The sequence below is a fragment of the Letharia lupina genome (assembly GCF_014066315.1).
Source record: "Letharia lupina isolate WasteWater1 chromosome Unknown contig_21, whole genome shotgun sequence".
NCBI lineage: Eukaryota > Fungi > Ascomycota > Lecanoromycetes > Lecanorales > Parmeliaceae > Letharia > Letharia lupina.
In genome coordinates this window covers 281,088-306,074 of record NW_023502990.1, presented here as the reverse complement: position 1 = coordinate 306,074, position 24,987 = coordinate 281,088, and the positions used below count along the sequence as shown (strand labels likewise).

The following is a 24,987-nucleotide window of genomic DNA, read 5'->3' as shown; positions in this document are numbered from 1 at the left end:
ACGACCACGCCATCGGGCTCCTCCAAAAATACTACGCCGCAACCCTGCCCCGGAGCGGACGGATCCTGGACCTGTGTTCGAGCTGGGTGAGCCACTTCCCGCCGGAGATGGAGGCGGGGGCCGCGAAGGGGGGGGAAGAGGGGGAGGAAGAGGGGGAGGGAGGGGTGGAGGTGGTGGGGATCGGCCTGAACGCGCAAGAGCTGGCCGCGAATCCGCTGCTCAAGGAGACGGTACTGCAGGATCTGAACGCGGACCCGAGGATCCCGGCCGCCGTGGGCCCGTTGCGCGCGACCGTGTGCGTCGTCAGCGTCGACTACCTCACCAAGCCCCTCGCCGTGCTCGCGTCCGTGCGCGAACGGACGGTCGAGGGGGGGAGCGTGCATTTGGTGGTTTCGAATCGGTGTTTCCCTACCAAAGCCATCGGGCGGTGGTTGAGGATCGGTGAAGAGGAGCGGTTGAAGATGGTGGGGGATTATTTGTGGTGGAGTGGGTGGGGGGAGGTGGAGATTGTGGAGGTTTGTGATGGGAGGATGAAGGAAGGAGAGGGAGGAGGAGGAGGAGGTGGAGGGTTGGCGAGATTGATGGGGATGTTTGGGGGTGTGGATCCATTATGGGTTGTTCGAGCTGTGAAGGTTGCACAGGATGGAGATACAGGGGGAGAGAAGAGTGAGCTTTGAACAGGGGGAAGAAGTGAATATGATGAGATCGTGTATCATATGAAGTCGACTATTATCTAGATTGTGGCCAGTGGTTCAAACCGCAAGCATGGTATCTTGAGCGCCTTCCTACGGATGTAGGACAAATGCAGAAAACCTCCCCAATACAGGCTGTCTTCGCTCGCTTTCAAATGCTCCAATGTACAAGAATCGAGAAGAGTTGTAGAATATATGTACCCCAGTCATGGTTTTTATCCACCGTCCATAGATCCTTAAAAGATGATGAGGGGGACGTATCATCAGCGCCCACCACTCAACTCCCCATTACCCTTCAGGAAATCCCTCGCATCTTTGTCTCCACCGTTGGCAGCAAACTCCATCCAATGGAATACAACAGCAAAGGTGGATCGATCCAGTGCCCCCTTCTCCTTTTCACCAGTCCTCGCGTCGATCGACATTACGGATTTGTAGACATCGTTCGCTTTGGAGAAGGGCATTGTGACGCGCGGCAGTAGTTCAGGATGGGTGAGATAGAAGAGGCCGAGCTCGCGAGCTGCGGGGGGAGAACCTTCCTTCGCAGTAATGAGCCAGATATTCGCGGCATCGCGGAGGGTGGTATTCATGAGGGTGGTGTCGGTGAGAGGACCGGTTAATTTCGAAGACGATATATGGTAGGCTGTGATCTGGTTCGCACGATTGATCATACAATCGCAAAGGTCTTCTTTGAGCGCCAGCGCTGCAAGACCAGCATCCCAAAATGCTTTACCCTGTGCTGTTTGATCCAGGGTTTCCGGAGGTATGAAAGCGGCTATGTACTGGAGATCGCGGAACAGAGTTGTAGGACGTAGCTTTGGGTCGCGGAAGATCGAAAGGAGGGTATTCACGATGTCATCGGTAGCAGGGATATGGGAGACCGTAGAGATTGATTGCGGGTTTAGCTGAGTGAAGCCGCTATGTTGACCCTTAGCTCTCAATGTCCCAGCTCGACGTTCAGTGCAATTGGCAATGACTTCCTCAAGACTTGTAGCCTTGGTTCTGGGCACACTTCTGCCGCGGAGATAAAGGTCACCATGAGATGGTTGCTGTCTAGTTCTAGGGTCTGCAGAATCGGCAGTATGATGGACGGTTGATGAGTCCTGCACCGATCTGATAACCATATCTTCGAGCTCATAAAGAGATTGCAACTTCGCATAAGGATCGGGAGAGAGCGAAATCTTCTGCAACAGCATTGCGTAAGCCTCCGGAAAGGGAAAAGAGCTACTCTCATCTTCGGGCGAACCAACAAGGCTAGTATCCTCTCCCCCCTGGTGCAGGTTCACGGAGTTAGTAATGTTCGACGATCCATCCTGAGGAGAGGTGACCTCGGCAATCTTGTCTTTGCCAACTGCTTCTGTCGCTGCTTCAGATCTTGATGTCTTTCCAAACGCTCCGTAACCACTCTGGTTGGCGATGCAGTCATTGACCCAGGCGTCTGTCTCAGTACCTTGATTCCATAGCGGGTAACCAAGGTCACTAATCAAAAGGCTGCGAAGACTCGTCTTGATGTTGTCAGCGAAGGCCACTTTCGCAGGTGAGAACTCTGCTCCGTTGTTGGCTTGGGAGGTCCTATCTCCAAAGAATGAATTAGAAGGAGATGTCATAGTCCCTTGAAAAGGTGATGCGGAGCTGAAAGGATTACTCGACCAAGACCTCGGAGGGGACGTCGGGGTGGGAGGCAGAAGCGGGTGGATGCCGTGTAATCCAAGTCCCGTAAAAGCAGGAGAGGATTGGGTAGCGTTCCAAAAACCACCGAAGCTGCTCGACGCAGGTTTGACCTTGGGACTGCCGAATGCTTTGACAGGAGGATCTGACGGATGCAGTGCTGCAGAGTTTAGACGGCTATTCTCATACGGAGTTGGGGAAGTAGGAGGGCCCATGTACGATGATGTATGTGCATTGGAGATCAAGCGCTGTGCGTCAAAGCTGGCTTTTTCACGCCTGAAAAGGTTGCTAGACCACAAAACCGGGTTTTTAAACGGGCTGGGACCCGCTATCTTACCAATAGATTTCTGAATCTCAAAGCAGAATCGGTGGATCCTTTCTTCCCCTTTGCAGAAATTCTCGATACTCCTGCGGGTAAGCCACCTGGACGTGAGTTCCACCTGCTCATCGGCGAGCTTCGATTTGCCACCGTAGTCCTTTGGGGCCGAAAGAGCTTCCAAGGTTTGAGCTTCGGGTCTAGTGAAAGTACCAGATCCTCGAAGTCGTTGGCGGGCCCAATTGGCTGTACTGGTAGGGGTTTTCGCACGCTTCGAGCTTGCCATGGCTCGCAAGGCGCGTGTGACATGCAAAGCTTCTTCGTACGTCGCTGAGTGCCTAACGTCCGACGAGTACCACATCTTGACCCGCAAGGCTTTTCGCTGCTCTTCCATTTTGGCTAAGACAGATCTTTGTTGTCTTCGCCGCTTGTCTAGAGAGCGTAGCCGAACCTCGCCAGCTTTGCCCGCGTGGGTGGCAGCTTCTAGATTCCTCCGAAGATCGTCTGCGATATCATGGAGGAGAGAGGAATACGCTGTTGGTGATTTAGTAGAGGAAAGAAATTTGCGGTAGATGCTCAAAGTCTGCCACCAGAAATGGGCTGTACCAAAGTCCAGACCAGACCGGGCTCTATCCAGGGATGCCTTTATGAGATCAATAAGCGGGTCAGATTGGTCTGAAGCACGTGTGCATTCTACTCTGACAGGAGCCTCCAGATTACGGAAATCCGATCTATCGTTTTGGCCCAACAGCTTGACAATGCCTGTTTTCAGGACCTCGAAGTCTCCTGTCAGGTCCATAGCCTCAGAATCCCTGCCGATTCTCAATGGCGTGGGACTCAAAGTAAGCGTGGTCCCATCGCCCGAATAGTATATGAAAGCCCATGCAGTGTCCGAAGAAACCGAGTCTGAGGCGCCGCCAGGTCCTAGCAAGGTTGTCAACCTTCGGTAGATGTTGTTCAAGAGGAAAGGGAGCTCCGGCTTCAGAGGATCCGTGCTTTTAGTTGGTCCCTTCCCATGTTCCACTTCGGAGGATTCTTGGGTGTCCTCCTTCCCGGTAGGTACATCATCCGTCAAGGTTTCGCTGACAAATGTTCTGCTGGTCGTTGAAGTCCCACTGGTACTCGGCGCGAAAGACGACGCCAAAGCACTGCCCGCATCGCTCGTGCTAGCGTTGAGTGTTGAGGATCCAGCGGTAGATGGAGGAGGGATATCCATCTCCCGAGAGTCTTTGGTGCCCGGAACAAGTGGCCTATCTGGATAGAGTGTTTGAATTAAGCCAATGATGTCCAAAGGACTTAGCATCAGGAACCGTGTTGAGAAGTTCTCATCCCCTTCCGGGGCCTGGAAGGGAGGCCTTGGATCATCAAGGGGGGGCTCAAAGCATCGGAAGATAGCCATGATCCCGTCTCGCACCTCGGGCTTCACAAGGGCTCCATTGTTGCTGAAGCAAGCGGCGTCAGCCACGCTTTGCTTACGATAAGGAAGACTGCCAACGTACCATTGAAGTGTCACGTCGAAGACGCGCTGCTGCATCTGAACAACGAGCCTTTGCAGGATCATCTCCCGAACAGTGCCACCAATATAGTGTGTCATCATAAGACCTCGTACCTAAAGATTTAAGCTATCAATTCAGCAGCAAGATCAGAGAGCTTACCTCGGGGTAGACAACGATGCTGGATATGAATGTTGCAAAGTACCACCTACAAACAAGGAAATGCTTTGCCCGAAGTCTAAGCTTCCGGTCTTCGATCTTGCGTAAAATAGCGTGGACAAAGATTAAAGCACTCTCAGGGATGGCCTGATGATGTGGTTCTGTGGTAAGCAGCCCAAACAGGTCTATAAGCGCCTTATCAAAAAAGTCAGCCTCCGTTACTGCAGCCTTGGCGTTGTGCATTTCTATAGGATCATTGTAACTCGATGCCTGGCTGGCTTCTGGGTCCAGGAGGAAAGATCCTTCGGCTAGTATCTTCATCAGGTACGTCTCTATCATTGGTTTCATGCGCCAGTCCTGGAAATTGGCAAAGGCGTCAACAGTAGCTATGACAAGTTCATCGCTGCCTGGCTTGGCCACGGCGAATCCTTCGGTGAAATTTCTGGCACAGATTGTAGACCATATGTCTGTCCGTCGAAAATGCTCAGAAGAGCCAGGCCGCGAAGAGGAATCAAAAACACCATATAGGAGTGCAAACAAAGGGTCCTGGTTATGGAATCGATGAAGGTTGTCCATCCTCCGGGAAAGCTTCATCATCTGGCTATCCCGGCTATAAAATTGGGTCTTTCCGTGAGAATGGTTCGTTAGAACCGAGAAGTCAATGCCCGCAGGGTGGTATGATGAAGTCAGGGCCGTGAGCTCCGATGGGGACATGCTGGATATCCGGTCAGACAGAAAACTTGGCTCCGTCCTGATCCAGGTGAGGAATGCGACGAGGATGCCCTGGTCCTCTGGTGGCAGCATTTGGACACAAGACCGCCTCTCCAAGTCCTCGGGATGTAAAGCACCCTTTCCAAGATCTGGGCCGGCAGGATTTGAGGCATCTCCAGCCGTGTCGCAGGATGCCTTGAGTTGCTCACAGGCCTCATACAGACCTGCAAACCCAGCTTGGTCGTCGGTCTTATACTGATCGATCAAGTTACCATATGCGACAGAGAACGTGCTGATCAACCTCCGGTCAAGTCCGCACGCTAGGCTGAGACGGTCCATATCGGCCTCGATGGAAAAGGTCCGGGATGTTTGATACCTCTCCAAATCCACCAGATGGGCAAGTTCCTCCAAAGATATAAGGGATGGTATAGGGGCCTCTGCCGGCTGTAGTCCACCTTTTGTATTTGCTAATGGCCCTTTTGGTATGAGTTCCGTGTCTTCTGGGCGTACGTCCTCCTTAGTGACAGGTACATTTTTCGGGTCCAGCGCTCCTGCTTGCGCCTTGGCCTCGGTATCCACCTCTTCATCTGAGTCAACACTGGATGGTGGCAACGGTATCTTCAATTCGATCGGAAGGTCTTCTGGATCCTGAGCTTCCATTGGCGAGGCGGTGGCCGAGGTAAAGGCGGATGCGTTAGAAGTGACCGGCATTATGGTGGAGGCCAAAGCTTCATTGGTCAGCGTTGGAGCTTCACAGTATGAGAGCACGTAGACCATGGACGCCTAGTTGCCTCCTCATGCCATTCGCAGCATCAGCTGATGAGGAGATAGAACATACAAGACAAACTGCGAGTATGCCCATGCATGGAGTAGGCGTTCTCCATGCTGTCCACCATATCATCGGGAGGCTGTATATAGTAGGGCAAGGATGTTGCCCCAATTCATTCGCCTCCACCTCGACATTGACCGCTGCGAGTATACATTGGCCGCTTGAGTGCGGAAGAGCTGAGCACTGTCGCTAATATGTGCGAGTGGTCCCAGGCATTAGTGATGCTGGATTTGATGTTTCACGTCGCCATGAACACATTATCGATGAATGAAGGTGTTCACGGACAAGCGACGATGACCTCGTGCCGCAGAAATGTCAAAGAATATGCCGGCGCAATGCTTGTACAAGTCATGCAGATTCGTGCAGGATTGTGGTGTGGTAGCAGCAGCGTCTGCAGCCAATTGACCCTCGTTCACATGATTGGGCGGGGTTCGAGGCTCACGCTAGTCCGATTTTAGTCTAGCAATTTTGGCTCTACATCAAATAAGGTACCTTTATCCCCTCCACTTATTAAAGATTCGGCATTATCATTTGGCTACACCTGGCTGTCTCGGCCGAGCCAGGGGTTTGGTTGATTGAAAGCCTTTTATTTACCTACTGATGCTACCTGGTGCGATTGCTCAAATGTTAACAATAATGTACTGACTGGCCTTGACTACATGGAAGCTATTAAGGGGAAGATGAAAGATGGTATCTGTCGATATTGGGCAAAGTGCCGACGCTCAAACACGTAGCAAAGACGCCTGGTTGAAAAGGGAAATACATTGCTTTGACCTTCCTGTCGCTTTTTGCACGCCTTCCTCGCGATATTTGGAGTCGTCCGTGTCGAATGACTGCGCTGTCAGCGTGGATCGGCGTTTCCTTTACGGCCAGGCCTTTTAGTTGCATAATTCTATCCGGAGATCTTCAACCTTGAGACTACTGGCAAATCATCGCAAAAGTCGATAATTCGGTGTGGCTCGCCTATCGACGCCATGGCACCCTTCGAGTCTTTCGGGATTCTCAACCCGGTCTGACGGTTTGGCGCGATACTCATCTCAAAATGTTGACGCATTTGAAGCCTTGGAGCAGTCGTGTATAGGGGCAAATCCCGTGATACGAAAGAGCCCCAGTGAGCGATGACTGCATCGCGGGATTGTGCAGATGTCAACGCCGTCGGCCAAGTATGCGTTGGCACTGCAGAGCTATCACAGCCCTGTGGCCTGCTTGGCTTACCAGGGAAAGTTGGCTGCTAGGCATTGAGAAAAGAACAACGCACCGGGCGAGCAAGGGGTGACTGTGAAATCGATTAAAATAGGACGAGAGGAACGGCTCTGCAGAAAACGTGCAGTCGGAAGTCCTGCCTCGCAGCATTGGCTCCTGTCACTTCGTACCTTGCATTGTTCTTGCATTATCTTCCTTCTTCCTTCCTCGAAGCCATGCTACCATTCCAAACTGAGAGCCGTCGATACGCAGACACTTCTTTTTGGGAAAAGAGAAGGGATTGATAACCGAATCTAGAAATCGAATGGCTGAATATTAGCCGAGTGGAGGGAAAGGACCAAATCTTTTGTCCATGGTATGGCTAGTACGCCTGTCGACAATGCTTCGATCCGTCTAGTAGGCAACTAAGGTAAGATTTGATGATTTGAATGAGAAGCCACCGTCGTCACCCTTTTCAGGAAGAAATTGACGCTTGAGCCGTCGGACGGAAGACGATGGATGAATTTGCTTCTGGGCGCCAAGTGGTCATAACGCTCACAGCCGCATGATGGTCTCAAAAGCACTCCTGCACCGAAAGTAGAGGCTGCTGAGAGTCCTAGTTGCTCCTGAATGGATCTAGCGGACAGTCTGAACAGCCGTTTTGTTTGTATCTACTCCCTAGAATAAAGTCAGCGATATCAAGGTGAGAGAGATCCGAGCCATGCATGATCAGATGGAAATCAACAAACACCATCAAGTACTTTACTTTACAGTGTGACTAAAAGATGCAATTGTTTTTTGGCGCATGTTAGCCCTGAGGGAAGCCTAGGTAAAAGTAAAAGGCCCAGGTTCAGTTGGGCCCGGAACGGGAGAAGCTTAGACCGATGGAATCTCGCCGTGTTTGCCCGCCAAAATTAGCTCACCACACAGAAATTTATCTCATTCTTTCATTCACATGTTACACCGACATTCATCATCTCCAACACTCCGCACATTGCAACAATATAGCAAATCATTCTCAGACCTGGTACAAGAATCCTAGGCAGCCGTGATCCATGAGCAACAAAGACCTACTACGCTTCCTTTCAAAGCCTGCGAAGTGAGTCTGACCTCAAGCACGAGACATTGTCGCTTTCTCTACAGGAGCTTTGCACTCTTGGTCACCAAAACCTGGCTGACACTGTCTCTATATAGGCCTAGATAACACTCGTCGCAAAAGTCCGGAAACCTTCTCCAACCTTCTTTCCCAAACCAAACAGTCCATCCTCGTTTGCTTGCACGGCGCGAGGATCATAACATAGCCAAAATTCCTTGGTACAAGGACTTCTTCATTCCTCTCTCGGCTCGACCTCCATAACGACCCCGAAGTCAAGAAATATCAACCCCTTACTGCTGCTGGCTTAAGCCAGCCTCCACATCATCCCACCGAGCGTGGGCCTTCTTTTCTCGGGCGGACGCCGCACTGTTCGTCTGAGTGGAAGATTGTGCTCCACGGTGCTTCCAAGGCAGACAGGAACCGTATCATCTTGAAGAACCGATCCTCAGCGGTCGTGTGTATCCGCCGCCTACGTCCTTCCGCCACCCAATACACATCCGACAATAATCGGCTGCAGCGGATCAAGGTCTTTGACCGAGCCACCGCACGGAGATGGTCAATACTGAAATACCCAAGAATTACACAGCGTCTCCCTCGTCTTTTAGTGGGACACCACATCTGACTATCAATCGTGATGTTGCAGTCGATCTCGACTCCAGCAATGCATTTGAAGGTATGTTTTTCAGGAGACTTCCCGACTTGGGGATATGCTGACTTGATACAGGGCCTGAAAAGCTATTAGAAGTATGGTTCAGCGCTTCCTCCAACTCCCTCCCGGCAGCCTCTGCTCCGGCAGGGTTGAAAGTCGTACCTTCTGAAGTGTGGAAGGATATGCTCGAGCTGGTCAATTGCAAGGTCCTTTCTATCGTCGAATCGGAACATGTCGATGCCTATCTGCTATCCGAATCCAGCATGTTCGTCTTTCCCCACAAGCTCATACTCAAAACATGCGGCACAACCACACTACTCAGCGGCTTGCCAAGAATCCTCGAGATCGCAGCCTTAGTTGCCGGATTCCCGCATGTGCTTGCCAATCAAACCCTCGGAACGGGCACTGCAGCCAAACCATACCGGGTTTTCTACAGCAGGAAGAATTTTCTGTTTCCTGACCGTCAACGGGGACCTCACCGAAGCTGGAGAGACGAGGTCAAGTCACTCGACAGATTGTTTCTTGGCGGCAGTGCTTATATGATTGGTAAAATGAACGGCGAACACTGGTATCTGTATCTTACGGAACCCAACACGATTCTGACGCCTCCTGCAACACCCGAGAGACGTGAGACGGAGACGAAATTCATGGGTCTCCCAGTGTCAAATGCAACCATGAAGGTCTTCGATCCATACGACGACGACGACCAAGATGAGACCCTAGAACTTCTTATGACAGACTTGGAGCCAGAGAATGCCAAGAACTTCTACCTGGACCACGCGAGTGCGGTCGCGGAGGGTCGATACTATCAAGAAGCACACAAGGCGCGCATTGACGCCGAGAAGCACGTAGGAGATATCAACAGTTTTCCCTCGAAGCCCACCAAAATCCCGGACAAGGGGTACCTCAAGACCATTGATGAGAACGCCGACGTATTCAGCAACACATCCTCTGACCCTGGGGATCTCATGTCCGACGACTCCGAGCTTGAATATCCCGAAGAGCTTACGACGGAAGGACACGCCCTTGGTACTGTTGTTTCTGAAGTCTGCGGACTAGCCGATGTCTACCCAACATCGAAGTACCCGGACGCTCGAGTTGACGCCTACCTCTTCACCCCTTGCGGGTTCTCCGCCAATGGCGTCATCCCTGCTCCAAATGGCCCCGAGGCCACTCACTACTTCACCGTCCACGTCACACCGGAGCCCAACTGCTCTTATGCATCCTTCGAGACCAACGTCCCCAGCAAGCAAACGGGTCGTGAAACGGCGGATGTGATTGAGCAGGTGGTCAACATCTTCAAGCCCGGTCGCTTCTCGGTGACACTGTTCGAAGGCAAGAAGCTCGAGGACGAGATGGATCATAGCGCGAGCGAGAACGGCAACGAGACGGCCAACAAGATCAAGGCGTTGGAGAAACAGGTGGCGAGGAAGGGAAGTCGTCTGGATCAGATCCGAGGTTACAGACGTGTGGATCGGATCGTGCACGACCTGCAGGGCTATGAGTTGGTCTTCAAGTACTACGAGAGGTATGATTGGGAGGGTGGGGCGCCAAGACTGGGCGAGGTTGGCTTCTGACTACATGATCAGTTGACCGTAGCGGCGAGGGCTGCGGCAGCAAGACACGGTGGAGTTCCCGTCATGGTGACGACATCGTTGTGAAAGAGGGGGGATGAATGTGCGGGACTAATTTGCTTTGTGCGGCGTTGGATCTTTCTCTCCCGTGGCCGACGCGCTCCATTTCGGGGGTTCGTGGGCGGTAGATTTCGTTCAAGCATGGTGCATCTTTGAACGGTGCCGTCTTTTTCTCTTTTCGATAACTGCAACCACTCTTTATACACCTAGACACCACTATAAGACCGTTTCTCCACTCAGGTCCCCAGGGACGATCACACTACCCCCTTTTCAAACCACTCGCCATGCCGGGCCGCCGTAGTCATCTATAAGGTAGTATCTTATCTACCACCTCCACTGGCGCCCCGCGTGTCCAAAATGTCTCTCGATCTATACCCCTCACGGAAAATTTCCTTCACACGCAACATGATTACAAATTCCTCTCCACATCGCTCCCGGTCCTACATCTCTCTCAATCTTTACCCCTGCTCCCAATCTTCCACCGTCTCGACGAGCTTTCCTGCCTGCGCTGTGTGAATATTAAGCAATGGCTTGCTTGGGCGAACGTTCCTTTGAGATATCCCTAGCTTTTGGACCCTTCTTCGCATGACCAGGATCGTTACGACCACCTTATTCCGCGGGGGTTTTTGGGGCTATTTGGCTTCCGTCGAAGTCTGACGGACGGGTTATTGCGTTGGGGGGTTTTTTTGGTGGTGGGCATGTACTTGATCCCGTGGCATTTTTATACCGGGTCAGTAGAGGGGATGGCCACGTACAACAGTACCTATTCGATCATCGTGAGAGGAATGATAGCGCCTGTATAAAGCTGCTTTTTGTAACCGGCCGCACTACTTTTTATACCTGTGCGGGGAAACGGGTACCGTGTACGTACTCTACGGTGGGGGATTGGAACCGCGGTAGGGGATCTAGAGGGTTGGAACCGTGCAGGGACGGAGAGCTCCACTGTCTGGATAGAGTGCACAGGCGTGATGGGAGCGGCGGGGTTGTTTGGTGTTGCTGACTTCAGATACGATATGGAGGAGGTATGGAGGACTTGCTGCGAGAGGAAATGATTGGGGACACCTTGGTGATAGAGGAGCATGGACGAGTAGCGTCGCTTCATCGGCAGCCGTTGAGTGAAGCTGTGACAGTGTCGTAGCTGGTGGGCTTCGCAGTTATTTATCTCACATTCTCATAACTGGCGGTTGTGGATGCGAGTAATAATGTGAGTACAGGCAATAAGGAATGCGAAAACCCGCCCGAACTACCTCGGCGAGCGTCGCTGGTACTCTTCCTCGTGAGGGCTCTCGAACTCTGTCATGGTCTCTTCGAATTCTCTCTGAGACTATCCACACGTTGAGATGACAGCGCCAGCGAGCCCCCAGTGACGTACGTAGGATCGACTTGTATTGAGCATCTATGTCCTACCTGCAAAGTTCCCTGAATGTTCTCCATAAGGCCAGCTTCGACGACGAGATGACAGGGGAGTTTGGTATGCTGATGCAGACTTCAGTGGATGAGGGGTGCTTTTTCTGCTCTGGAGGATCGGCTGGTCGCTGGGAATAAGGGGACCGGATCGTTCTAAGGAGGCAACTTATCTTCGGACAGTCCCCCTCCGACAGTCCCCCGTCCACACTAATGTGGCTACCGGCTATACCCGCAGCCACCCGGCTTGGCATAGGCCTTGGCATAGTGGATATCTGACTGGTGGGTGCATTGTCGATATTTCTTTTATTCCACGGTACAAATATCCAAATAGGACGTTACACCTTAACGAGTGAGGGAGGCCTCATAGTGTAGATTTCCAGCGATGACTTTTACCACAATTCCAGGAAGGCTGTGAGTTCTAACGCTATGACCAGTCACTGCAACAAATCCTTACGTACAAGACCAGTCCTTAAGACGTAGGATTGCAGCATCCTTAATAGGAAAGACCTCGCCACTGATAGGGGCACGCTTGTGGGAGAAAATAAAAAGCACCGCAACACCATTGTACCAGCGCCACTAGGAATTGAACCTAATACGAACTAAATACCCCCGACAACAGTGGGCAGCTGGGAAGGTAGCGAAAACACGCCTCTTCTTGTCTGCAACCGTCGCAGCATACTCAATAATATTCATAATATACGGATGGGCGAAATAGGAGTTGGGTTTGGATAGGATGCGGGGGTATGGGAGAAAGGTGGGCATTCACCTACTTACAATGCCTGTCGACATTAATCTTCTCACCGATGCTAGCGATCTAATTATAGTGATTTTTTAGGAAGGTAATAGTACACCAACACTCTCACATATATTAGCGAATTTTGATATATACGGCTAATATTACGGCTTAGCAATGGTTACATGCGATGCGGGCCCTTATTCTACTACTATTGCACTGCCTCCGACCCATTTATAACGTACCCTAAGCACCACGTCGTCGCTCTGAAGGATCACTTCAAAATCAATGAAGTGAGAGGAATTCTTGAAGTCTCTCACAATCGGATGAACAGGGCTGGCGCAACCCCTCACCAAAATTAGGTGGGGCCGAAAGCTTAACGTGTAGATCGTGCGCGGGAGGCTTTTTTAGTTTGACGGGGGACTGTCGGAGGGGGACTGTCCGAAGATAAGTTGCTAAGAAGGGGGGAATCGCTGCGGGTCTTACAACGACTTGGTCCGGGCCAGAAGGAAATCTAAGATGCTCCAGCGTCTAGATTTGATCGGCTGTTGAGACTCTTTTCTTCGACCCTCGTCTGTTCGGACGTACCGCTTTGGCTATGTAGATGACGACACTTTGATTTCTGATACCTTGGGCCTTGGCAAATATACACTCTTTTGACTTTGATGTCATATGCGGCAAAGAAGGGGTTTCGGAGCAACTGAAACAAGCTCTCCACTGAATTGGTCTCTCATGTCTTTCACTCCAAGTAGCCCATTCGGTGCCTGTGCGGTATGTCATACACGGATTGGATTTTGCTGAAGAGATATGCTTCCTCGAAGATGGCGCTCCTTCAATTAGGTACAGATGATTTGCGCAAGGAATCATTTCGGCAGTCACAAAAGGCTGTCAATGTAGTGAGTAGTAAGTGGAGAGTCGGAGTCAAAACCTTGGATGCTTTGCATAAATTGCGTTTTCCGAATCTCACATGGCATGAGCCGCCAACAACACGGCATTGTGTTTGGCATTAATTACTCCACTCCAATTGGCTACCAAACGAAAAGAGGCTCTTTCTGCCGAGTGCAATCTCTAGGATCATGGAGATAGAGGGTCAGAATGATGAGGGCAATTCTTGAAGGAACCGGTTGATTTGTTCGGGGTTGACTCCGCCAAGCCGCCGTAGAGTTGATGCCCTGCAGTGCCGGCCTTGACTCGCTCTGAGCCTAAAGGCAGCCTACAAGCACTCTCCACGAGGCTTATTCCACAGACTTATGAAGTCAAATCGCAAGCTGCATACCAGAACGAGGCAGTAATGCACGGTTAAAGGCCTCTTTCACAGCGTGGCGCTCTGACTTCCGACGTCGTTGAGGTCGAATTGTTGTACAGAAATCACAAGTGTTTGGTTGTTTGGAGAAAGCATTTAACTTTTCATCTTCAGGATTTTGGAGACGACGCAAGAGAGAGAAGCGAGTTCTGGACTGGATATGAGGAGAACACGAGTTGTGCGAGTTGTGCCGTAGGAAAGAAAGGTGAATAAAGGGTAATGGAGGCGAGCCATGAAAAGGGCCAAAATCGCCCCCCAAACACAAAAACGAGAGCCGGAGGTGGCCCAGCAGAAAGAGTTCGATCGATAACGCTGGTGACGATATGAAATCTGGCGTCATACTCGTATGATGGAGAACAGCTAGGGTCGCTAGCTGACTATTCATAAAGTAACTCGCAAGCTTTCCCACACATTTCATCTCACTCTCTGCTGGACCTTTCGCCATTGCATTGAAGACTGACGTACAGTTAACTATAAATCAACATATATCTTGATCGACCACACTTCTCACGTTGCATGAAACGCTAGCAATGCGCAGCATTTGGTCACATGAGACTTCTTTCTGACTCGAGGTGCATGCAAAGTGTTTTATCTGCCACAAGTCAACAGATCTGCGACACCACAATGGACATTTTCTCGGTCCATTGCGATTGGTCCAGACGAGGCAAAAGCTTCTATCCAAAATAATCGGGTCCAGAACGGCAGGGAAATTGAGCCTTTTCCGCCTTTTTTAACCTACACCTCGCTCCATCGTAGCTCGTCACACCAAACAACATGGCAACAGGGGCTATCCACACCTCCCAAGTTACGTGTCTCACGTGCTTGATAACGTGTTCCACCCTTTGACCTTCTCCGCCCCACGCCGAAATAATGCCTGGGTATACGGTCAGTAGTGCATCTAGAATGCGCCAACTCTCATTATATTGCTGTCCCCCATCGTACCGGCCTATTGTTATTTCCCGAATCTTGATTGCCGTTGTAACGTCGACGAGGGCGTCCATATTTCCGGAGGATTCGAACAAGGCCTTTTTATCATCACTCATCTCCATCTTTTTTCATCATCTAAAGCTACCTATGTCCTGCATATTAAGAGATCCCTGTTTCTGTTCCATGGCTGTATCGTAGAACCGCGTGCTGTGACGAATACCATTCAGCACCGAGTCCATCGCATCTATCCAGCAGTTGGAAAGGAACAACCGCAAAGATGGATATGGCCAACATGCCCGGCATGAATGGCATGGCCACCAGCACCACGTCCACCTCCTCTACAGTGGCACAGATGGTCATGGCAACCGCTAAAGCCATGTCACCCGCAGCCATGGTACCTACAGCTATGTCACCCACGCCAGCAACAAGCACAACGATGGGAGGAGCAGCAATGGCCTCGTCCATACTGAACAACCCGCAGGCGGGCATGGCAACCTCAATGGCAACGATGAAGGATATGTGCGCACTGCCAGGCATGAGCCAGATGTGTCAGGACAACACTCATATTGTCATCGGGACATGTATCGGTCTTATGATTCTGTCGACTGCCGCTGTCTTGCTACGTTTGGCCTCGAGACGTGTCTCGGCGCTATCGTTCTGGTGGGATGACGCCGTGATAATATCAAGTTTGGTAAGAGATGCAATGCAAATTCCAAATGGCACGATCGTTGCTAACAAAAACGGTAGATGGTCTCTTTTACGTGTTCCGCGCTTATGCTCGTTGGTACAGTCACCCCAGATGCCTCGTCGCAATCAAACATGCTCACGAGTTAATGCAGATGCCAAAAACGGAGTGGGCCGACATTTCGAAACGGTCCCCGAGTCGAGCGTCGTGTTACTATTCAAAGTCAGTCGCCCCATTCCCTCCGTCCCCGATCCTCGGGAGCATCGCTAACCTGACCCCGAAGACGACCGTCGCCTACGAGATCCTCTACTGCGTCTGCGTAACCCTCATCAAGATCTCAATCCTGCTCTTCTACTACCGTCTCTTCGGCGTCCGCAAAGCCTTCAAGTACACCTGCTACGCCCTCCTCGCCCTCGTCACGTGCTGGTGCATCGCCATCGTCTTCTCCAACATCTTCCAATGCATCCCCGTCGAAGCCGCCTGGATAAGGCCGTATCCGCACAGCAAATGCATCAACAACAACGCCTCGCTCCTCGGGACCGCCGTCACCAACGTCTTCCTCGACATCGTCATCCTCGTGCTCCCCATGGTCCCCGTCTGGAGTCTCAGCCTCACCGTACGGCAAAAGGTCACCCTCACGGCCATCTTCCTCCTGGGCGCTTTGTACGTCTCCCTTTCCCCCCTTTTCCTCTCCCTCCCCTCCCACCCCCAAACTAACACCCCCCCCAGCATCTGCGGCGCCGCCATCGTCCGCGTCTGGGCCATCCTCAACATCGACCAAACCGACGTGACCTGGTCCTACGTCCGCCCCCTCATCTGGTCCGCCGTCGAAATCTCAACCGGCATCACCTGCGCCTGCCTCCCCACCCTGCAACCCCTCATCCAAACCTGCCTCGGTCGCCGCTCCCTCTCCAGCCCGTCCCGCAAGTACCAACCCCACCTCGACATCTACAACAACAATAACAACAACCACAACAGCAACAAGAACGCCAAATACGGCCCCGGCCTCGGCTACGCCGTCGCCGTCCGGGCCCACGGTCGGCCGCAGATGGTCGGCGTCCGGAGACCGAACGCGAACGCGGAGTTTTACCGGTTGAAGGAGAGGGGGCCCGGCGTCGAGGAGATCGTCACGTCCGCGTGGGCGAGCAGGGAGGGGTCGGGCCGGGCGGGGGGTGGTAGTCGGGGGCCGGGCGCGGGTTGGAGCGTGGATGAGGGGCCGGGCACGGGTTGGAGCGAGGATGTGGTTCCGTTGAAGGGGATCCGGGTCAAGGATGAGGTGCGGGTGGATACGAGGTCGGATAGCGGGGGGGCTTTGTCGCCGGTTTAGGTCTTTGGTGCGCGGGGGTGTTTCGGGTGCGGGCATGGGATGGGTGTTTGGCTTGCTTGTGGGTTGCATATCAGCGTGGGGCCGGGGGGGGGGGGGATTATCATGGATGGGGCGCCCTGGCAGGTTTGGGGGGTTTGGGAGGGATTTGGAGACGGTGGGATGGTGGGTTTCTGATGAGTATCATGAGAATCATTGGGGCGGCTGTGACGGGGAGATAGGGGAAAGGGGGGGGGGTTTGTGTGGGTGGGTGGTTGTGGATGTACATATAATGCGTGTTGTATATAGGTTTGCTATTGATACCCCTCGTTATAATTCAGCAAAGGAACAATTCGCATTTGCCGGTAGCTTGTAGTCTATGGTTGATACAGCTTGTATTTCCGGTGAGCCAACAGCTTGCGCTTTGCGACTTCGTGCCATAAGGTTCCCCATCATCACTGTGCGCTTCTGCACTGCCCTTTTTGCCACAGGGTTTTGCCATATCAAATTTCGGCTTAGAATCCTGGCAGCACCTACGAATGAGATCCCGGTCGATTGCGCCATGGAAAAATTGGAAAGGGTCCATTCGTCTATTAATAAAGTACCATGTTCGATCAACCTTGACCAAGTTGGCTGTGAAATCCCTGCACCTGGGGAATGTTGGCGTTTGCAATCGATGTGTTGCCCACCAATACAGAGGAAGTCGATGACGTGGATCGAATTCCACTTATGCACCCTTTTTTCCACATTGAAATGCCTCGGGAACTCATGTTGCCTGAGGAATATGAAATGTGCCTTGAGTGTAACACACAGGCCTGCTGAACTTGGAAAGGACCACCCATCCACTCGCTCGACCCGACTTCGTGGCCATGGGCGTAGCGCACCAGTCTGATGTGACACTCTACAGGGGATCAACGGTTCCAAAAGAAGTAAATTTCCGTAATATAGGGTCCAAGTCTGACGTCCAAAGGTACTCATGCTTCACCACCAGGCGTCCAGGCGTTGCAGGGTCCTTGTTCAAGTGGTTTCTGAAGGGGGATAGAACAACCAGGATCTCCAAAAGGGAATCGCAGAGGGTAATCTGGACATGAGCGCCGTGCAACTGGAGGGTCACAACCTATGTACTTCATGAGGTAGGCCGAAGTAGGATTGCAGCATATGGTCTGCGCTCACAATTGGGCTTCGGATGTATCATTCAAGAGCCTATGCATGGCGCTGACTGCGCCAGCATCCTGACCGGACGCACTGGTTTGCTCGTTGATTGTTGTGGAGCCGGAGCGGCGCAGCCAAGCCAGAACCTGTGGAAGCAGTGACGCGGACGCGGTCGTGGAGGTGCCCTCGCCTTTTCCATGACCAGAGGTGCTGGTGTGAGTGTGCGAAGTCACATTCGACGTAGCAGCAGTGGGATTGCCCGGTAGCCCATCCACATTATGAGCAGATCCCGTGGCTAGAGCCAAGCTTTTCGACACCGACCGTGTATGCGGTCGATTAGAGCTCGTCTCCGCTACTGGCTCAAGTCGTGCAGGTAGGAAAAAACTGTCTGGACTGCTTCCTGTAGTCGCAAGATGCCCTTGGGGAGGGCGGTGACTGCTATGCTCCGCGGCTAAGCTCATCTTGCTTCGGCCGCATATCTCTGCGATGGCATCGATTGAGGCATTGGCTTCCGGACCAATCGAACCAAGAATGTCCTGGAACGAGAAGCTCTCAACAGGCGGGATTTTGGGAGACGTGGACTTGCGTATGGGCTGGGTTTTTTTCTTCATGTCTGGCTTGGTCGACGGACCGCGGACGAGCACTGGTTTAGAGCTTGCGGTGGTTTGGGACTTAGGTAGGCTGTTTTGGGGAGCTTCTTTGCTCTTGACGCAGCGGATTGCTGGTTGATGTCCAGGACTTTGTTCTTTGGCTTCAATCTTTGGCAATCGCCGTTGGGCATTGATAGAAGAAGCGGTGTGAACATCTCTCCGAGTAATCTCTTGTGCAGCAGTAGTTGGCTTCCGCTGGCCCACTACGTTCCCATCCTGTCCCTGATCTGCAACCCTTTGGCCAGCACCATGTTGCATAGCTGACGGAGAAGCAGCCGCATCCGCAACGTTCGCTTGTGGCGGAGCTTTGACCATGGTTATATCTTTTGCGCAATGCAATTGGCTCTTTCGATAGATGCTGCAGATATCTATGACCGTAGGTTGCAGATCGACAGGGTTTGGGGGAAATGTACGACTGGAAGTAGAAACGCGCTGCGATAAGTGGGGTGGGGAGTATGCAGAGGTGCGTTGTCACGAGGACTGGGCGCATAAAGTAGGGTAGACTATTGGAGTGCCTCTAGACCGGCCTTCCTGAGCGCCCTGAACGCACGGTCTGCAGCGGTTTCAAGGGAAAAGAAGCAGATATCAGATATTAATAGCTACGAAAGAGGTCCACATAGGAAGCAGACGAGGGAAACTGTAGACGTTGAACAGCGGCGGAGAAGAGCTCGGCTGGAGAAGACTGTCCTATTTTTAAGAGGCTGTCATGATCCTAAGGTATAAGCATCTCGGCTACACTACTTGGAATTTATCAAGCTCGCACAAGCGGCACAACATTAACGACCGATCCACCGAACGTGTACCTCCGTACTCCTCGTCCATAATCATTCTTGCGCCATGAAGCAGAGATAGTGGTAATCCCAAAGACTGTCATCTCCGTACGCAAAGGAAACGCGTTGCATGGATGATCCTGCGCCTTTTTCGATGTGGTGAGTAGCGACGACAAAGGTCGAGCTCTTCCCGCTGTTACATTGTCCTTTTGGGCTCAAGTCTTTCATAATAGGAGCATTAAGTTGCACGGAGGCGCAGAAGCATCTCGGAGGATACTGGTTGCTAGCCACGGAAATTATTCTCTTTGTCTGGTTTGAAAGACTCAAAATCTTGACGTTCTATTTGGATATTTGGAGGCCGCGCTATCCCTCATCCCAATTTCCACATTTTCTTTGTACTATGATCGCATCTTTCTTGTCACTGTCTCTGTCTTTAGAATCGTTGTTTCCTACCGAATTACTCCGAGAAAGAATGTTTGGGTTAATCTACACTCGAACTAAGAAAACGCGATGCGGTGTATCTGGTCTATCTCGTGACTCAAGCAGTCTCCTTGTGCTGGCCTTCTCATTATTGCTTTTCCTTCAAGGTCAACTCTTGCACTTAAGTACCCACGAGAATGTGCTGTCCATCTTTTCCAATTCACGCTTCTTCATCACAATTTGCTTCCTATATAGGAACGTCCACTCCTTACAAACGCCCAAGCAACAAATATTTCATAGACGCAGGGCATTTATATACCCCAGACGATCCTGCCAAATTGAGTGAGATCTGAACCCGACATCACTACTATGAAGCTCCCTGCCGTCGCTCTCGTCCTCGCCATCTCCATCCCTCTCGCAAATGCCTACACAGGAGACCTCACCCACTACACCCCTGGCATGGGTACGTAACTCTCCAGGAACTCACTCCTATCCCTTCCATCCACCTTTCTTGGCCCTTCATTCCCCACACTCATATAGCGACTCAACCCCTGTCCTCTTTAATCACAAGTAATGCTGATCACCAGAATCTCACCAGGCTCCTGTGGCATTGTCAACAAGAATGGCGACGCTATTGTCGCCCTCTCGGCCGACATAATGTTAAGCTTCAGCGGCAACGCAAATGACAACCCACTTTGCAACAAGCAAATCTCGATCCACAATCCGACCACGGGCACGAACACAATTGCCACCGTCACGGATACGTGTCAAGGCTGCGCATTCGACAACATCGATGTTCCGGACGACTTGTTCTATACCGTCGCTCCAGAAGGCAATGGCAGGGTGCCTGGAATCGAGTGGACGCCGGTTGGCTGGACTGTTCCTGGCGGCTCGGGCGACAGCGAAAGCACAGCTGCCCAGTCCGGTGTATCGTCCGTCGTACAGCCGTCGTCTGTTGCAGCAGCAATACCTTCTGCAGCCTTACCATCCATACACCTGCAGGAGAAAGTGGCGGCTGTCGTACCGTCGGCTGCTGCTGCGGCACCGTCTGGAAGCTCAAGCACATCCGCCGCGCCGTCTAGTGTATCGGCCGTTGCAGCCTCCGTTGCGCCCTCCGCCGCCTCTCCAAGTAACACGCAGACCGCCTCTGCGCCTACGGACTCCATCACCTCCTGCACGACTGCAGGCGAAACTGTCTGTTCGGCTGATGGCACGCAGATTGGCACGTGCACAATGGAACTCACAGTTCAACTGGGCCGGGTGGCGCAGGGTACGAAGTGTGTCGGTGGATACATGGTGATGGCTAACAGTCGTCTTCGGAGCCGCCGCAATTAGCAGGGACGCGAAACAGCGTAGAGGAGGTGGTGGTGATGGGACGAAGCAAGGGCCTGGGTGTTCGGTTCAGTCCTTTTTGGGCTGCGGATTGTGTTTACTTTGTAAGGGTTGGGTTCCATTCTTGGTGCTTCTGGCTAGGGTGACTTTTCTCGAGTTCAGTACGTCAGTGTCTACAAAGCCTTTATTTTACTTCGAGCAATCTATCTTAAGGGAAAAAAATTAGAAATAAACATCGCTTTTCATACAGTATCTAAAGGACTTCTTTCTATCCCTTCAGTAAACCACTGAAATCGCCGGCCCATGAACTCCAACCTGAGTCTATAACTCTCACGTGGAATTCGATTGCCAGCGGCAGGTCGGAAAGCCGATACTGATGAATTTGACTACCTCAACAAAGTAAATTGTAAGAGTTAGGAATCCTATAGCTTACTTATCGTGCAAAAGTCATTGGGGGGATTAGGCGCGCGAAGGTACTTTTTGAAGGGGGATGGAATGGGGAGATCCTAAAAGCTTCTCGTTGACACAATTTTGTGCCACTCAAAGCGATATCAGTTATGGTTCGTTCGAGTACAACCGTCACCTTTTCCGGAAAAGTGCCTCACGCGCCGCCGAGGCAAAGGAGGATCCTCCGTGGAGTACACCGACCCATCTCCTCAAACCGTACAACATTCCCCTGTCCACCAACACACCTCCTCAACCCGTACCAACACAGCCGAATGCGTCAACCCCCGCACGCACCAACCCATCCCATACATCTCCGCGCTCGCACAACACAGACGCGTACACCTTCTCCCTTTTCAAACCCGAATGGACCCGAACGAACAAATAAACCCCCCGCCCATCTCCGAAATCCTCCTCCACCGCACCATCAAAGCGAAGCGCAGTATCGTCATCGAAGACCGCCGGGCATACGTAGACTTACGCCTCCTGGGTCCCAGTCCGCGGTGGCTCACCAGCGCCATCGTCAACAGGGTTTGATGCATGCCCGCGTCGTACATACGGACTCCGGCGATCCCAGGATCGGAGCGTTGGAAAAAAATAGGAGTCGGTGAAAGGTGGCTGAGGTGGTTGGGCCGGTCGTTAAGCCTGCTGTATGGGAAGTCAAGGAAGTATCGGTGCTTGCTCAAGGCGTCGGTGAGGGAAGATGAGATGAGGAAACTTGAGCTCGTTCGGAGACTTGGTCGCTTTGGTATGTATAGGGTTTGTGGAGTCGAGCTCGCGACCGAGGAGGGGGAAGAGGAGGCGGAGAAGGGTGCTGTGGTCTAGATATAGGGCCCCTTTGGAATGGAATGGAATGGGCCGTGGTGTGAAGGTCGTGCTGAGGGAAACGCTGAGGTTGGCGGAGAAGAGAGAGGAATGGATAGATGATTGCTTCGATCCGTTCGTGCTGGCGTATTTGCTGATGTTTTGCTTGTCTTCTAACGCACTGTTTGCGATTATTGACGGAGCAAACAACAAGAGGGTAGTCGAGAAGGCGTGGGACTAGCTTTCTCGTACACGTGTCAATACAACTTTCCTTCCGCAAACGTTACCACTCCTTCAGATACATGATATTAGTGTAAAGTTACTGTATGGTAAATGACACGTGAGACGCACGAAATAAATGTGAATAACAATCCATATGTGATTACATGATCGTAAATAGTATGTGCAGTTGTAGCCCTGCATGTACTCTACCACCATTTCGCAAGACATGTACCCACCATGTATACTTCCATCAATCCATCGTTAGTCATTGGTATCCTATGAAGCCACCCCACCTACCTCGTCAGTAGGCGGCGAATGCTAGACCTGGCCATCTGCACACCTTTATCCACATACGTCGGCCTCGTTGATCGTGTCAATCGTAAGGGGGTTCAGGCCACCATCGCGTAGATACTGTAGAACTGTTTTCCCACCATTTGCACGGACGGAAAGGTCCGGATGCACTTCAAATGGATTGGAGCAGTCTTGTATCCGGAACAAATCCAGATTCTGAAACTTGATTGACCGCTGTCGTAATTTACCGAAGAAATGCTTCCAAGCTTCGCAAGGAGAGTCCTCCCTAGAATTCAACTCTTTTTGATGTAGGAACATAGACCTGAGCGCCACGCTGTCTATTGTTGCTCGATGACGCTCAAAGAATGTGATCAGCTCCACGTCGGTGTGCATTATGAAACCATGGAGACCGAAATGCTTGAGACATGGCCATGTAGCACTTTGGAATACTCGTGACAGTATCAGGCGTGATTGACGCCGCCCCCCAGTGCACTTCAAGTCCAAGGACTGCACCAGTGTCGCGTGAGTCAAAAGCCGCCCGAGGCCGGCGAAACACAGAGGGTACGCGTCTTGATGTGTGTTGACACTTATGCTTATTTTGCGGAGACTTGCAAAGACGTTGAGTAGATGATTGTAGTCTTTTGATGAGGCTCGAGAGAAGATACAACAGGAAATCGCATTCTGTCCACCCTCGATGGAGAGTTCATGGAGTTTGATGGCCATTTCTGAGAGTGACCGGATACACATAGCAAAGCTATGATATGGCGAGGAGGGACCCCAACTACATATTGCGGAGTCAGCATGACCTCTTGCAGGCATAAGTCTTGGATTAAAGGACAAGATCAGGGAAGTAGAAGAGCGTGTGACTCGCGACTCGAACAAGGGTATTGGTGAGGAAGGAGTTGCTCAGGAACGTCCACTTACAGGTCTCCCTCAGGAACGGCCGAGGGCCATGTGGGTTGGGGCAAGACTTGACGTTGTTCGTTCGCAGCAGCATCCGTGAATACAATGCATTTGAGCTTCTCGAACCTTTCAAGAGCTGTGAGGAAGATGTTTCGGTCTTCACCCTTGCTAACAACCAATTTTTCTTGGCTGTACCTTGATACATAAATGCTGTGGATCTTCTGAACTGGCCATGACGTTTCGCTCTTTCCGAGGGTTGCCCACCAGTTCTGGAAGTCTCTGAGTGGAAGATAAGAAGCCGAAAGCTGGGTACCACCGCAGACCAGTTTATTGATGTATTTGGAGACGACTTCATGCATCGCGATCTCAAGGACTGGACTCGAGAATTGTAAGTCTTTGGAAAGATAGCCTATCTTAATGAGCGAGGTGGAGAAGTAGACCGTCGAGGTGAGCGAGGATAGGCCGGCTGCTGCGAAGCCTTTGGATACAAGTCTGGCATTTTTCTTGTCAGAAGCTTGGTCTAGGTAGCTGAGAGTTCGCACGACAAGTTCCGGTGGAAGAGGGAGAGTCTGAGGCTCAGGTCCGGAGTAGCGACTCTTGTTGTTGACCATCTTGTAGCGACTCAAGTCGTTGGCAGTCTTATTTAGTGTAAGCATTAAAACGGATTCAATCATCTCTATGTACTTACAATGCCTGATACTTTCATTATGTTGTTGGAATTTCGAGCGATTTTGCGTATGTTCGACCTCTTTGCAAGGGCGCTAAGTAGTAATAGGGACCGTAACCTATCCCGGAAAGTGTCACAGAAGAAACCTTGAGAGAAGAAGAAGATGGGAATATCTCAATAAATATATGGTAATAGAAGTGATGAGGAAAGGAATTGCGGTCTCGTGTCACGAGAAAGTGTCATGACTGTGCCTTCCGCGCTCATCCGTGTTAAGTGACCGCTCACGATCGGTGCTTCTGGCAATATTAATGTGTTCACTTTTGTATGTGTTATCCTTGCGAAAGAAGAGGAAAAGTGCGAGTCACTGTCCAGCTTGAATGAATGCATCGATGGTGAAGATGCGAGGGGTGGAGAGCAGGAGTGAAATCCAATACGGTGAGGACATCCTAATTTTATTGCCGCTGACTAAGCATTTGGCTAAGTCTGGTTTCACAAGAGGCTTACCGCCTCCCGACCGTTATGCCGAAGAAAAGCCGTACGCTAACACC

At 51.7% G+C, this 24,987-nt stretch overlaps 7 protein-coding genes across 7 annotated transcripts; 4 read left to right on the top strand and 3 right to left on the bottom strand.

Moving 5' to 3' along the window:
- Nucleotides 1-107: 107 nt before the first annotated feature.
- HO133_005350 (uncharacterized protein) lies at nucleotides 108-882 on the top strand (the record flags this gene model as incomplete). The annotated part of the gene is made up of 2 exons (XM_037296260.1): nucleotides 108-666; nucleotides 827-882. The coding sequence occupies 2 exons, from the start codon at nucleotides 108-110 to the stop codon at nucleotides 880-882; spliced, it is 615 nt and encodes a 204-aa protein (XP_037148242.1).
- A 73-nt stretch (nucleotides 883-955) lies between these two features.
- Nucleotides 956-5,747, bottom strand: HO133_005349 (uncharacterized protein; the record flags this gene model as incomplete). The annotated part of the gene is made up of 3 exons (XM_037296259.1): nucleotides 956-4,115; nucleotides 4,173-4,282; nucleotides 4,329-5,747. 3 exons carry the CDS (start codon nucleotides 5,745-5,747, stop codon nucleotides 956-958), a joined length of 4,689 nt encoding a protein of 1,562 aa, XP_037148241.1.
- Nucleotides 5,748-8,695: 2,948 nt separating this feature from the next.
- On the top strand, nucleotides 8,696-10,369 carry HO133_005348 (uncharacterized protein; the record flags this gene model as incomplete). Its single annotated transcript, XM_037296258.1, has 2 exons — nucleotides 8,696-8,816; nucleotides 8,868-10,369. 2 exons carry the CDS (start codon nucleotides 8,696-8,698, stop codon nucleotides 10,367-10,369), a joined length of 1,623 nt encoding a protein of 540 aa, XP_037148240.1.
- A 4,704-nt stretch (nucleotides 10,370-15,073) lies between these two features.
- On the top strand, nucleotides 15,074-16,808 carry HO133_005347 (uncharacterized protein; the record flags this gene model as incomplete). The annotated part of the gene is made up of 5 exons (XM_037296257.1): nucleotides 15,074-15,487; nucleotides 15,544-15,580; nucleotides 15,636-15,703; nucleotides 15,765-16,144; nucleotides 16,211-16,808. The coding sequence occupies 5 exons, from the start codon at nucleotides 15,074-15,076 to the stop codon at nucleotides 16,806-16,808; spliced, it is 1,497 nt and encodes a 498-aa protein (XP_037148239.1).
- An 877-nt stretch (nucleotides 16,809-17,685) lies between these two features.
- On the bottom strand, nucleotides 17,686-18,901 carry HO133_005346 (uncharacterized protein; the record flags this gene model as incomplete). The annotated part of the gene is made up of 2 exons (XM_037296256.1): nucleotides 17,686-17,812; nucleotides 17,958-18,901. The coding sequence occupies 2 exons, from the start codon at nucleotides 18,899-18,901 to the stop codon at nucleotides 17,686-17,688; spliced, it is 1,071 nt and encodes a 356-aa protein (XP_037148238.1).
- Nucleotides 18,902-20,145: 1,244 nt separating this feature from the next.
- Nucleotides 20,146-21,111, top strand: HO133_005345 (uncharacterized protein; the record flags this gene model as incomplete). The annotated part of the gene is made up of 2 exons (XM_037296255.1): nucleotides 20,146-20,239; nucleotides 20,375-21,111. 2 exons carry the CDS (start codon nucleotides 20,146-20,148, stop codon nucleotides 21,109-21,111), a joined length of 831 nt encoding a protein of 276 aa, XP_037148237.1.
- Nucleotides 21,112-22,920: 1,809 nt separating this feature from the next.
- Nucleotides 22,921-24,478, bottom strand: HO133_005344 (uncharacterized protein; the record flags this gene model as incomplete). Its single annotated transcript, XM_037296254.1, has 3 exons — nucleotides 22,921-23,650; nucleotides 23,794-24,410; nucleotides 24,461-24,478. The coding sequence occupies 3 exons, from the start codon at nucleotides 24,476-24,478 to the stop codon at nucleotides 22,921-22,923; spliced, it is 1,365 nt and encodes a 454-aa protein (XP_037148236.1).
- Nucleotides 24,479-24,987: the final 509 nt, after the last annotated feature.